Source organism: Abramis brama (assembly GCF_963993115.1).
Source record: "Abramis brama genome assembly, chromosome: 12".
NCBI classification, from domain to species: domain Eukaryota; kingdom Metazoa; phylum Chordata; class Actinopteri; order Cypriniformes; family Leuciscidae; genus Abramis; species Abramis brama.
In genome coordinates, this window is record NC_139974.1 from 21980756 (window position 1) to 21994423 (window position 13668).

At 38.3% G+C, this 13668-nt stretch overlaps 1 protein-coding gene across 2 annotated transcripts in view; it reads left to right on the top strand.

Annotated features, from left to right (window-relative positions):
* Positions 1 to 10687, top strand: part of LOC311094242 (uncharacterized protein) — a 41274-nt gene extending 30587 nt beyond the window's left edge. For both annotated transcript variants that reach the window (XM_084132050.1, XM_084132051.1), the window contains exons 2-6: positions 2320 to 2379; positions 6918 to 7052; positions 7414 to 7519; positions 8943 to 9952; positions 10078 to 10687. In XM_084132050.1, coding sequence (XP_083988176.1) covers positions 9028 to 9952; positions 10078 to 10199 — 1047 coding nt within the window. In that variant the 5' untranslated portion in view covers positions 2320 to 2379; positions 6918 to 7052; positions 7414 to 7519; positions 8943 to 9027 and the 3' untranslated portion in view covers positions 10200 to 10687. The remainder of the gene's footprint in view (positions 1 to 2319; positions 2380 to 6917; positions 7053 to 7413; positions 7520 to 8942; positions 9953 to 10077) is intronic.
* Positions 10688 to 13668: the final 2981 nt, after the last annotated feature.

Sequence of the window (13668 nt, forward strand, 5' to 3'; positions counted from 1 at the left end):
AAAACATGCATACAGGAATTGTACATATATCAAAAGAGGTATTTCTAAGTTCTAATACCAAAGGTGTGTGTGTGGGGGTGTGAAGAGAAGGGGGGTTTGGAATTCTTCTGAAGCTTTGCAAAGCTTCAGGAAGATGTATATGATTGTCTCTCGGGCCATCTGGTCTGCTCCCAGGTGCCATAAAGTGTCCGAAAACATTCTAAACCCAGCCATGTTGGAGTCATGATGGTAATTTGGATTGTCGAGAGTCTTGATTTACATATCTCAGTTCAGAGTGTAAAAAGGCTTTGGGTTTCAGAATAAATGTGCTTAGAAAGCACAGAGTCTGAATTTGTTAATTCAGAATCAAACGAACGAATGATTCAAATAGCCCAGTCGCTACAACTTGTTTACACCGTCTTGCAGCGCTGTGAGGAATAATAATGTCCCTCAGAAGTGCGGGTATATGGAGGAGTGAGCTGAGGAATACTAGTAAGTTTTTTCCTTCTCACGTGAATTTCTTCACGTGGGTTTCTGTTTATGAATGAACGGCAGAGATGCGCGCTGTTTACCACAGCTGGCAAAGACAGTTTAAATTTAAATCGCGTGTGTGAATGAATGATGATGTTTTAGCAAACTGTATTGCTATACTGAGATGAGTAAAAATCGACTGATATATGTTGAAATAAAATGTAGGCTATTTGTATAAGCAATGTATTAAACTGCAAATTAACAATATGCCCTAATATTTCATGAAAACAACGTTACAGTCAGGCGAAATATGAAAGACAACATTTTGTTTAGTAGATTTGGGTACAGTTTTTACTGTAGAATATACTGCCTCGTCAAATAAGCTTTTGTTTAGCAATTTCTATATATAAAATACTATTTTTGTCAAAAATAAAGTCATCAACTAAGATGTTAGCTGTTCCAATGTTGGCTATATTCAAACTAATGAATACATAGATAAAATGTAGGCCTATAATATTTTTTTTTTACAAAGAAAGAGTACACTTGAAATATTGTTGAAATTGTAATTATTGTTGTAATTGTAACCTTTTTAATAAAATAGCAAAACATATTTACAAGATAGATGTAAGCAAAATCTTAAATGGTCAATATAAGTCTTCTTCTAAATATATATTTTGTCCTTGCATTGTGGCTCAGTCAGTTTCACACCTGAATGAATGGCTAATTATTATGCAGAGTGGGTGGGACATTGTATTCTAAGGTGTAAACCACTCCTCGTTCACGCCCCCCTCGCATATTGGCTTTCCAAGCAAAACCTGTTTTACATCAATTTAAATCAATGTATGGTTTTATGTGAACGATAAAGCAAGACTATTTTCACATAATTTTGAAGAAAAAACTATAGGCGACGACATCCATTAGTCAAAAGTCTTATTGCCACATATTTAGTATGTGTTTTGTGGCCTTATTTCTGCAACTTTCATTTTTATTTTTTCCAATAACCACGCATAAACATTATTCTCTTAAAAATTCAAACATATACATGCATGTTGATCAGATATTTTGGTAGCCCTGTTTGTGCTATATAGAGTGAATTTACACCTTTGCCATTAACATGTTTATAAATAACTGAAAAAAGCACAAATGTCAGAGCATGTCAGAACACCTCCAGGGCCCAGAAAACAGCTCAGACTCCAGAGGGTTAACCGCTGTAATATGATGCTGACACTGATTTCTAGCAACTTCAGCACTGGGTATATAGTCAAAGTCTAAAGTCTTTGATAAATCTGTTTAAAATCTATGTGGAGACATTTGTCTGTCTTAAAACAACTATAAAACATTGTCCAATGCATCTGCAAAAAACAGAATTAGTCATTATAACATGTACAACATTACATTAACATTATTATGCAAAATTAAGCTGTGTATTTATTTCTGATTTCCTGAACAATTTGGCTTCATTGTTATGATGTAAATGATCTTTGAAAAGTTTGAAAAAAACATGTTATGTACATAAAGTTACTTTGTCTTGAGCTGACCAGCCAATTATGGTAGTGTGTGTTGATTGGTGTTTATATTTGTTCAAGCTTGACAACCTTATTGCCTTTTTGATTACTTTCTAATATATATTTCTAATTACAAATAAGTACAACGATAACATTGTTAAAAGGGATACTTATAAGAGAGCATACATTTGAAACTGCTGAGCAAAAAGGGTTTTGATTATATTACCCACCAAGTACATTGTACTCAGTGTACTATCATTCTTAAAAAGAAACATTCATCATAATATTCCTGCCTTATATGTGTGTATATACTATATATATATCTCTCTCTCTTTTATTTATATTAATATTTGTTGTCTTTCAGACCAGCTGCTATAGAAGAAAAACTGAAATCTGAGTGCAGAGACGAGTGAAGAAGAGAGTAGTAAGTATGGTTTAATCTCATATCACCTCTGTTATAGAGATTTTTGAATCAGGCCTATTGAAAGGTGATTCGGTCAGTCTTGGTAGGAAAATGTTAGCAACTTGTCCATTTCAGGTGTCTAATTTGTGCTGCCTTTGAGTCATTCATGTAAAAATCTGTTTATTTAATTGTTTTTTGGTAAAGCTGCAAGTCACTTGTCCTAGTCGTCCTGGCATACAATATTTTACACAACTTCTAATTTCCTTTAATCTTTGCAACAGAGGTGAAGAGACTGCATGTTAGCATGACCACAATGCTAACATGCAGCATGTGGCTCAGTGGTTCATGTAGGTTGTCTACAAACCTAAAGGTTGGTGGCTCAATCCCCGGTTCCACTTGACCAAGTGTCGAGGTGTCCATGAACAAGACACCTAACCCCAGCTGCTCCCGACGAGCTGGATGGCGCCTTGCATGGCTGACACCGCCATCGGTGTATGAATGAGTGAGTGAATGGGTGAATGTGAGGCAATGTAAAGCGCTTTGGTGGCCATAGGTCTGTGAAAGCGCTATATAAATGCAGTCCATTTACCATTTACAATAAACAAGTTCATGGGAAATATCCTAGGTTTAAAGGGTAACTAAACCCTAAACCAACTTTTTTTAGTTAATGATCTGTAAGAATGGAGCTTTATTAGTGCTGTTCATTGATTCGAGTAACTTTTTTTACATTTGGGTATACAGTGTTTTAATTCTACAATATATGGTGTAAAAACGTCTGAGTGCTGCCCTCTTCAGGTTGAATGGTGGCTACTGCAGTTGAATTTTCCTATTGGATGTTTGCGGTGGTACGTGACGTAAGTAGTGGCACGTGACGTAAGCAGGTTCCAGCTCACCACGCCCTTGGTATGAGCTACCACGCCCTTGGCAGTATAAAAATCATCTTGCTTCGTCAAAACCACTGTAGCGAGTCAGGAGTTGGAATTGCGAGTATTGAAAACGATCAGGATGATTTGATTTGATTTGATAGTTTTATTGTCATTGCATATCTCTACACAACAAAATTAAGATGACATCAATCACTCAGTTAGCAGCCTAGGGGATAAAAAGTGACACTGTCAACAACAGTTAATAAATAAATATATAGTAATAGAATAAAAAAAAATATTTAAAACAAGAATAAAAAAAACAATACATTTAAAAACACACAGTATGATTCAAGTCCAGATTTAATTAGTCTTCCAACCTTTCAGCCTTTCAGCAGCTCATTTATGGCCCTTGGAAAAAAAAAACTGTTTCTCATGCGGTTTGTCCGTGCCCTCATGACCCTGAGCCGGCCTGAGGGTAGGGTGTCAGACAGGGTATAGCCAGGGTGTGTAGGATCCGCCCTGATGCTTGCTGCTCTTCTCTGCAGCCTACAGGAATAGATGTCCTCAAGGCTTGGAAGAGGTGCACCAATGATTCTCTGGGCAGTTTTAATTACCCGCTGCAGGTCTTTTTTTCCCTCAGTAGTGCAGCTGGAAAACCACACTGTACAGCTGTATGCCAGCACACTCTCTATTGTGCACCTGTAAAAGTTCATGAGGAGTGTCTGCGGGAGCCCAGTACGTCTTAGGGTTCGTAGGAAAAATAGTCTCTGCGGAGCTTTTTTCCATAGCTCTTTGGTGTTCACTCCCCAGGTCAGATCCTCCGCCAGATGCAGCCCTAAATATCTGAAGCTTTGGACCTGTTCCACCTCCTCTCCATGTATCTCAAGACTGTCATGTCTGTTGTTTTTACATTTCCTAAAATCAATTATGATTTATTTTGTTTTCTTTGTGTTGAGGATTAAATTGTTTCTGCTACACCATGATACCAGCGATTGGACCTCCTCCCTGTAGGCGGTCTCCTCATTGTTGGTTACCAGCCCCACCACAGCTGTGTCATCTGCAAATTTGAAAATAGAGTTTGAGTCATGAATGGGAAAACAGTCATAGGTGAATAGCGAGTAAAGGAGCGGACTAAGAACACAACCCTGGGGAGTGCCAGTGTTGAGGATGGCGGTGGAGGAGGTAATATTTCCAAGTCTGACATGCTGGGGTCTGTCAGTGAGAAAGTTCTTAATCCACTTACAGAGGTGAGAGTCCAGGCCAAGCAACAGCAGTTTGTTGACTAGCTTGCTGGAGTTGATGGTGTTAAAAGCTGAACTAAAGTCAACAAAAAGCATCCTGACATATGTGTTGGGGTTCTCCAGGTGAGTGAGGGCAGTGTGAAGTGCAAGTGAGATGGCATCATCGGTGCATCTGTTGGCTCTGTAGGCAAATTGGTGTTGGTCCAGATTATCAGGAATGAAGGCCTTGATGCTGTTCAGTACCAATCTCTCAAAACATTTCATTATGACTGGTGTTAATGCTATTGGTCTATAGTCGTTCGGGCATGCAACAGTTGTCTGTTTTGGAACAGGAATGATGGTAGCAGTCTTTAGGCAGGTAGGAACTATAGCCTCCTTCAATGACCTGTTAACCCTCTGAGGTCGGCAATCACGCCGGCGTGATTTGCTCGGTTTTTTTCTTATCAGTTCAAACGAGACTCCAAATACTCTGTTGACTTTGATCTTGCAAACCAGTTTCATACATCAATCGATCCTGTTAAGTGTGTATTATTTTTGTGTATACTCACAATAAAAACAAAGTGTTGTGCTTTTTGCCAAATAAAGAAAAATAAACATGATGTGAGTTCTGCTTTCTCTCTGTCAGTGAAGTCAATTCTGAAACACGTCCGAAAATGAACAATAACTCAGCGAATACTCAGTCAAACAGGCATACAGACACACAGGCATGAAGCTTGAATTCTCTTCTTTTAAATGAAGTAATTTTTATAAAAAACAAATATTCTCAGTTTATGTAATCTGTATGAAAAGAGCGAGATGTCAGTCATTCTCATCTCAGCTAATAATTTTTAATGTGACCCCGCCCACGGAGAGCGCGCACTATTCAAACGCAAATGACTGAGGCATCCATGCAAACTGTGAACGCCCCCATATCAGCTCGAGAAAACGCATCAAATTTATTCAGATCATTGTACTTGTTTACACCGTCTCGCGGCGCTGTGAGGAATAATACGTAATAATATCGTAATAATAATAATAATAATGGAAAATGTACCTCAGAAGTGCTGGTATTTCGAGGAGCAACGGATCCTGAGAATACTGTAGTAAGTTTTTTTCATTCTCAAGTGAATCGCGTTTATGTGTGTGAATGAATGAACGGCAGAGATGCGCGCTGTTTACCACAACTCGCAAAAAGACGGTTTAAATTTGAATCGCATTTCTGTGTGTGAATGAATGATCCGCTTTTAGCAAACTATATTGCTATACTGAGATGAGTAAAAATCGACTGAAATATGTTGAAATAAAATGTATTTGTATAAGCAACGTATTAAACTGCAAATTAACATTTATATTTCTTATATAAACGAAAGACCTATGTTACAGACATATGAAAGACAACATTTCGTTGACTAGTTTTGGATAGATTATACATTTTTACTATAAAATATTTGCCACCTCAAATAAGCTTTTGTTTGCCAATTTTTGCTCATATGTTAAATATAGTATGTTTTGTCAAAAATAAAGTAATCAAATAATATGTTATTATGTGTTTGTTCCAATGTAGCCTAGGCTATATTCAAAGTAATGAATCCTTAACTTTGAAATATGTATGATAAAATGTATACTTTAGTTTTTACAAAGAAAAATTGCACTTGAATTGTGTTCATGCGACGAACAACCGTATAAGTCCAAAAAAACTAAAATTGAGATAACCATGTGACTTGAATGTATGTGTGTCACTTTGTATACAGAATTACTTTGGCGGGGTGTTCGCGTGACCAAAACTCTGTATTTAAAATTTTAAAATAGTCTCACGCGGAAAAACCGTTTATGTCCACTAACGAAAAATGGAGACGCCAGTTGTTTTCATGTCCGCTGCGGACATTAATAGGCAAAACCTCGGCAAAAAAAGGAGAGCGAACATGAGTGAATGGAAGGACAGAGCAAGGAAGTCTTTGAGGGATGCTGGGAAACCATATGTGAACCGGAGAGGAGAGCAAAAACGAGGAAATTGGAAAAATGCGTCACGTAGGCTCATGTTATAATTACCATTCATTGATTGTGTTATACGTACTGCTGGCAGAATTTTATATACATAAACAAACATATGCAAATTAATTCCCAATCTTTAATATGTTTAGAGTAGAATTTGATTGCTTTATGTCTTCACTGAAATTGGTAAAAAAAATATTATAAAAAAGAAAAAATCATTGACGTGTTTAAAATATTTTGATATAATTTTTGGATCCCCTGTTACCATTTAATGCAACACTTTGTTTTGTAATATTGTATGCTATGCTATGTTTGTTACTTGTTATTTAATAAATAATACAAATTAATTAAAAAAAGGTAATAATACAAAAAATGCATTGATTGTGTAAGCTGTTATATATTCTAGCTAGTAACCTTAATAGCTGCTAATAGCTCTAGTGTTTTATAGCTTAAAAAAAAATGTGACTTTGTTTCTGTTAAGGGAAAGGTGTGCAAGGAGACGTGTCCCAGGCAGTGTTCAAGCCTAACAGACCAAAGAAAACTCCAGCTCTTCACAGAGTTTTATGCTGTCTCTTATGAGAGGCAGCAGGCTATCATTCTCTCTGGTTTGGAGCAGGTAGGCTAACTTAAGCAATTTGTGACCATATCATGTCAACAGTATGAAATGCATTACAATGTAGGCCCATGAAATAACCAGTGAATTGAATACTGTATGCCTTCAATTCACTAAGACTGCACATGTGCCTGATCACTGTAAATGTTAAACTTTGTGAGGATAGATGAAGGATGATCGGCATCAAGTAGGCCACCAAGTGCATTAAAGACCACAGCGCTTTGGTGCCCTAAAAGGCACACACATGGCTTATTCATTCTCCTAACCAAAGCCTACTCACGTACTTAACTTGACAGCTCTACACGACAGCTAGCCTGCTACGCTATGGTAAATGTATTTTTACTTCATGTCTTTTTACTTCTAGCACAAGGTGAGTCGCAGACGACCACGTGGGCCTGACACTGAGCTTACTAAGAGGAAGTACACCTTCAAGTACCATGTGCAACAAGGAGGCCAAAGACTTGCTGTTTGTAAGCTCACATTTATGTCAGTCTTTCAACTGACCAACAGTCGCCTACAGGCTAGCCTAGCTTTTTCCGTTTGTTAACTTTTTATTACATGCACAATTTTAATTAGATACATTGTCCATAACATATTTATTTAAAGTTACTTATCTTTGAAAAGGTTATTCAAGAAAAGTTAGGCAGTCAGTCTGAGGGAACAGAGCAGGTAGTCAGGTCTCCATTAGAGGACTTAAGAGGAAAACATAAGAACAGGTAAGAAAAAAAAAAATCTTGAAGGACCTCATGCTCTCGTCCTGTTAGTTTTTAAAGCTGCACGAATGTCAGCATCAGTTGCCCTACAACATTCCCTGGTCTAATGGTGCACTGGACGCTGGCATTATAGGGCGTCGGGTGCCTTGCCACCCTATAACGCCAGCATGCACGTACCATAATGGTTAGGATTCAGCTCACTGTTGTTGCCCAGTCAGGAAACATATTTTTGCACTTTGAGATCGATATCAGAGGTAAAGTGCTATGCAAATGTAATGTATGTTTGTGTATGTGTTCTTTGTATCATTACAACATGTGGATCTTAAAGGGATACTTCAGCTCTGGAAAGATTAATGTGTATTTAAAATGGGTCATTTATGTTGTAGAAATGTGAAATTATTTTTGAATTCGGAGCCTTCTAGACTGAGAAAAGCCAGAAAATGAATTTTTGATTTATGGGGATGAAGACAACAACTCCCAGAATGCACTTGCTTTGCTGCCCTATGAGGCCACACCTACCGGTAAGATAGCGCAGTTTAAACAACAAGGCTAGGCTACTAGTGAGTCTCCATGACGAGTCTGCCCGGGATTTCGAGATCGGCCAAAATGTCCAGGATTCGGCTTTTGCGTTCTACAGTTGCCATTCATTATGTTTACTGTGGCAAGCAGGACGAGACTGAGGGCCGAAGGTGCTCAGCTGTGAGACGCACCGGTCTCGTAGGCTATCTCTCACGGAGGAGCGGGAATTTTCTTAGCAATGCTAAAACGCACACATCAATCGATCACGTTTAGCATTCATGTAAACACTACATTCAGATTCACCAGTCGAAATGAATTCAGTTAGATTGAAACAAAAGGTGTGCATGTAAACAATGACAATTTTTGCGTCATCGGAGGATTTTTTCCAGACAAAAAATACATAAATCTCTCATCTCAGGGGGATATGAGGGAGGAAAGCATGGTAATTCGAAAATACTACTGGTTTTCTACTGATACAAAGCTTAATGCTAAATCCTGAAGTATCCCTTTAATGACTATATGTGAAAAACAAAATCCTATAGTTTAGAGGAAAGTTTAGAATTATACATTTATTGTCACAGAAACAATGCAATTGTGCAAAACAGACCAGCATAGTTTATTATATTTCCCTTGTTCATGAGTTGTGTTGTTTATTTTTTAGGCCTCATAGCATTCATCCTGCAGTGAGAGAGGGGATAAGAGAGCACATCCTGAGCTTCCCACGCCAACCGAACCACTACTCACGGATGAAGGGAGATGTGGAGAGGGAGTACCTGAGCCCTGATTTAAACCTGCTCCGCATGTTCCGCCTGTACAAGGAAAACAATCCAACATCCACTGCAAAGTTCTGGCTCTATAGGGACCTCTTCAAGCAGCAAAACCTCAGTTTTGGGCAGCCAAGAAGTGATACTTGTGCAAAATGTGACGCCCTGTTCTCAAAATTAGTAGCTGCTACAACAGATGGAGAAAGGTTGAAGATCGCAGCCGAGAGTGAGCTTCACCACCGTAAAGCTGAAAAAGCGTACACCCAGTTGCAGGCTGACACAGAGTGGGCCAAAGCCAATGATGACTGTCATGTCATTTGTATCGACATGCAGGGGGTAGTGTTCACGCCAAACCTGACACACTCCAATGTGTACTATCAACGGCAGCTGGCCAACTACAACCTCTGTATCCAGGAGATGGGCACTGACAATCCTCCTACAATGTGCCTCTGGCATGAGGGCATCGCTCACAGAGGTTCCATCGAGGTGGCAAGCTGTCTTTTGAAGTGGGCAGAAACATCTTTCGCACCCCTAGTCCAGTCCAAGGAACGGAAGCTCATCATCTATAGTGACCGATGCTGTGGGCAGAACAACAACTGGCGAGTCCTAAACCTCATGGCCCTGCTTGTATCTAGAGGGTACTTCAGTCAGATAGAGCAGAAGTTCATGGTGTCTGGTCACTCCTTCCTTCCCTGTGACCGTTCATTTGCCACACTGGACAAGAGGCGTAAGGTGTCCACACTCCATACCCCCAGCGATGTCGCCGAGATGATCCGTGGAGCCAGGCAGCTGCATCCATTTATAGTAATTGAGATGAAATGTGCGGACTTCAGGCAGCTCCCTGATGCAACATTAAAGCGTCCACCTGGCTTCCTAATCACATCCATGATGTGGTTGAGAGTGACAGGTAAACAACTAGAGGAACTAAAGAACTAGACTAAAACTAAACTGGTTTTCTGAGATTAACAGTGTTGGGGATATGTGCGTGAAGGAAGAATCTTTATTGAATTTCTTGTTGAATCATGATTTCAGCTGCTGATCCATGGTGTGTCCACACAAAAGGGAGCCACAGCCTCTACGAGGGATGGAAGACAGAGGAAGAATCAACCACCTCCAGCTCCCTTGTTCTCCACCACGTATGCTCGTGCTTATGAGGACCCTCTGCCCGTCAAGAAGGAGAAGCACCGTGACCTTATGAAAATGCTAGCCTACATGCCAGCAGAGGCCCAAGCATTTTATGGGACATTAGAATGTGAAGAGTAGCCTGGTATGTGTAGGTCATGTGCAGGGTAAGGTGGGATATATTGTGTATATTGTGTGAAATTAATCATAAAAGTAGTTGTAGCTTCTCTTGTATGCCTTATCTTATGTTGTATAATAGGAATATATAGGTATTTATTTTATTTTATTTAGAACCAAAAAAAGGAAGACCATAGCATGGAATGATGATGATGTATGTCTGTATTGTAAATATGTATTGTTTACCGTTATTACTGTTTATTGTTTGTATGTATTGTTTATTTTAAGTATGTACGGTTTATTGTTTGTACTGACGTTTATTTTCTGTACTATAAGTAGGCCTATGTATTGTTCATTGTTCGTACCGTATTGTCCGCATTTTTGTTCTGTGATTTACGTTGGCAAAAAATAAAAGAAATTGAAAGAAAGAAATGCTTAATATTTTCTTTAAGGTTCTGTTACTGTATTAAAACTAAGATAAAGGAATCAAATCTCCAGTGGTTTAAAGTGATATGATGAATTGGACTTATACTGTTATTCCACATTAACTGGACATATACTGTTCTTCCACATTCCAGAAATGTAAATTACTCTAACTTTTTATTTTTAAGATTGATACTAAAAAAATATTATCTCATTAGAATTGGGAAGCTTTTGTTGTCTATCTTCAAGTAAAAATAAATAAAGTAATATAATATTCAGAGTCCAAATTAAAAAAAAAATGTATTATTACCATACTTGTATGGTTCTTCGTCTCAAGCCCTCAATTGTTGTTGTAATTGTAACCTTTTTAATAAAAAAATATATTTACAAGGTAGATGTAAACAAACTATTAATATATAATATATATATATATAATATTAATATATCAATAAATAATTTTTATTGTGTTTTATTAGTGACAAATTTGGGGAGAGGATATATATTCCAAAACTGAAAATACAGTATGAGAATTAACTGCACAATTACTAGACATGGAGAAATAAAATAAAAAATGAGATGCTTCCAACTGTGAACCAATTTGGTAGAATATATATATATATATATATATATATATATATATATATATATATATATATATATATATATATATATATTGCTCTTGCTCTCGCGCATTTTGCTGGATTTTTTCACACTGTGGCTCAGTGACACACCTGAATGAATGGCTCATTAAGTATGCGGGCCCCATTGTCTCCTCAGGTGTGAACCACTAAATATGCATGATGGTGTTGGATCGTTGACGCCTACTCGCATATTGCCTTTGCAAACAGAAAGTGTCTTGCAAAATTTAAATCAATGTATTGTTTTATGTGAATGATAAGGCAGGATGATTTTCAGATCATTTTGAAGAAAAAACTCTAGGCGACAAAATGCATTATTCAGAAGTCTTATTGACACATATTTAGTATGTGTTTTGTGGCCTTATTTCAGAAACTTTAGTTTTTAGTTTTTTCAATAACCATGCATAAACAATATTCTCTCAAAAATACAAACATGTACATACATGTTGCTCACATATTATGGTAGCCCTGTTTGTGCTAAATAGAGTGTAATTACACCTTTGCCATTAATATGTTTATAAGCAACTGAAAAAAGCACAAATGTCAGGGCATGTCAGAACATCTCAAGGACCCCAAAAACCCCTTAGACCCCAGAGGATTAAATATGTCAGTCCAAACAGCTGCAAGCTGGTGAGCACATACCTTTAGTGCACGTCCTGGGACCCCATCTGGTCCAGGTGCTTTTCTGATGTTAATGTTCTGCAAGGCCCGCTTGACCTGGTGCTGACCTAGTACAATTGGTTGCTCATCCACATGAGTACTGACGATGGTCTGTCCTGCACTGGCTCCATCCTCAAAGCGGGCGAAGAAGAGATTCAGATGATCAGATTGACCGAGGTGGGGGGCTGGCAGTGCTCTGTAGGCTCCCTTTATGTTCGTATACACCTGATCCAGTGTTTTTCCCTTCCTCGTTTCAATCTTAATGTTTTTGTGAAACTTAGGTAGGACTGACTTTAAATTTGAATGATTAAAGTCTCCCGCCACAATAAAAAGACTGTCAGGTAGCTTGTTTTGTTGTGCACTGATAGCCTCGTACAGTTTTTTCATGGCTAACTTAGCGTTAGCACGTGGGTGGACATACACAGCAGCCACAAACACAGCAGTGAACTCCCGGGGTAGATAGAACGGTCTGCATTTTAGCAGCAGGAATTCCATGTCTGCACAGCAATGTCTCTCCATGACAGTAACATAAGATAGAGTATTTTAGCATCTATTTAGCATAGCATTTATATAGTTATTTAGATTATTTTGTGTAGCCTAGGTAGTTAATTAGCATAGTTGTTAGTGTAGTACTGTTAGAAGCATAGTTAGTTAGTAGCATAGTATTGCATCAGTTAGGATAGCTTCAAGTTAGCGTAGATTTATCTGTATTTAGTACAGTGGTCAGGATGGTAACGCAATAGAGATGGAAATGGGCTTCTCCACACAGCTCGTGCTGAAAAGCGACGCAGTGCCAAACGCTGCTCCTCCTGCATGGACTCCACCACCGCAGCGGCGTCTTGAGGTGAGTGATCATATATATTTTAATCACAATTTATGGTTAGGCTAAAGTTAATCCTCTGGGGTCGACAAACGGTCGACAAACGCGCCGGCGCATTTTGCTGGATTTTTTCACATAGCGGCAAAATATGAATATGCCTACAGAGAGAGCGCGCGCTATTGACATCAACTCGATAAAACTCATCAGATTCATGTAATTTACGTCGATCTGCTGGTGTGCAGGCTAACATGACGCCCATGAGGAGAAGCAAAGGTGATTTTTAATACTATGGAGCTTTTGAATGTTTCATCATATAGTCAAGATTATATAATTTTGTTTTGTACTTTCACTGCTTATTGATAACAAATCTATTATTAATTTGTGCAGCCACCCAGGCCAGAATGGTAAATGGTAAATGGTGCAGCCACCCAGGCCAGAATGCCTAACAGGAGTGTGTCGTGTGACACAGGCACACTGATGGAGCCTTTTGTCCCGGGGCAACCTCTACACAACTAAAGAGGAAAAGATGTGAGGTGTCCACTGATGACTCCAACTACCATCAAGATGGAAGTGAGAGCACCATGAACTGTACAAGGTAATGCGTTTAGTCCTGTAGGTTTTTCAGTTAGGCTATATTTGAATGTTCTAATTTAGCTATTACTTGTTTTTAAATACGTTTTATTGATTGTCATTAAGTTATTTCTGATACATATACATTACATAACCAAATTATGATTATTTATGCTTTTATTTAAATTTGTTTTAACTTTTTTTTCTTTTACATAGAGTCTCCATTGAAGTATTACCCCACAAAGTGACTAAGTACATTGTTTATGAAGATAA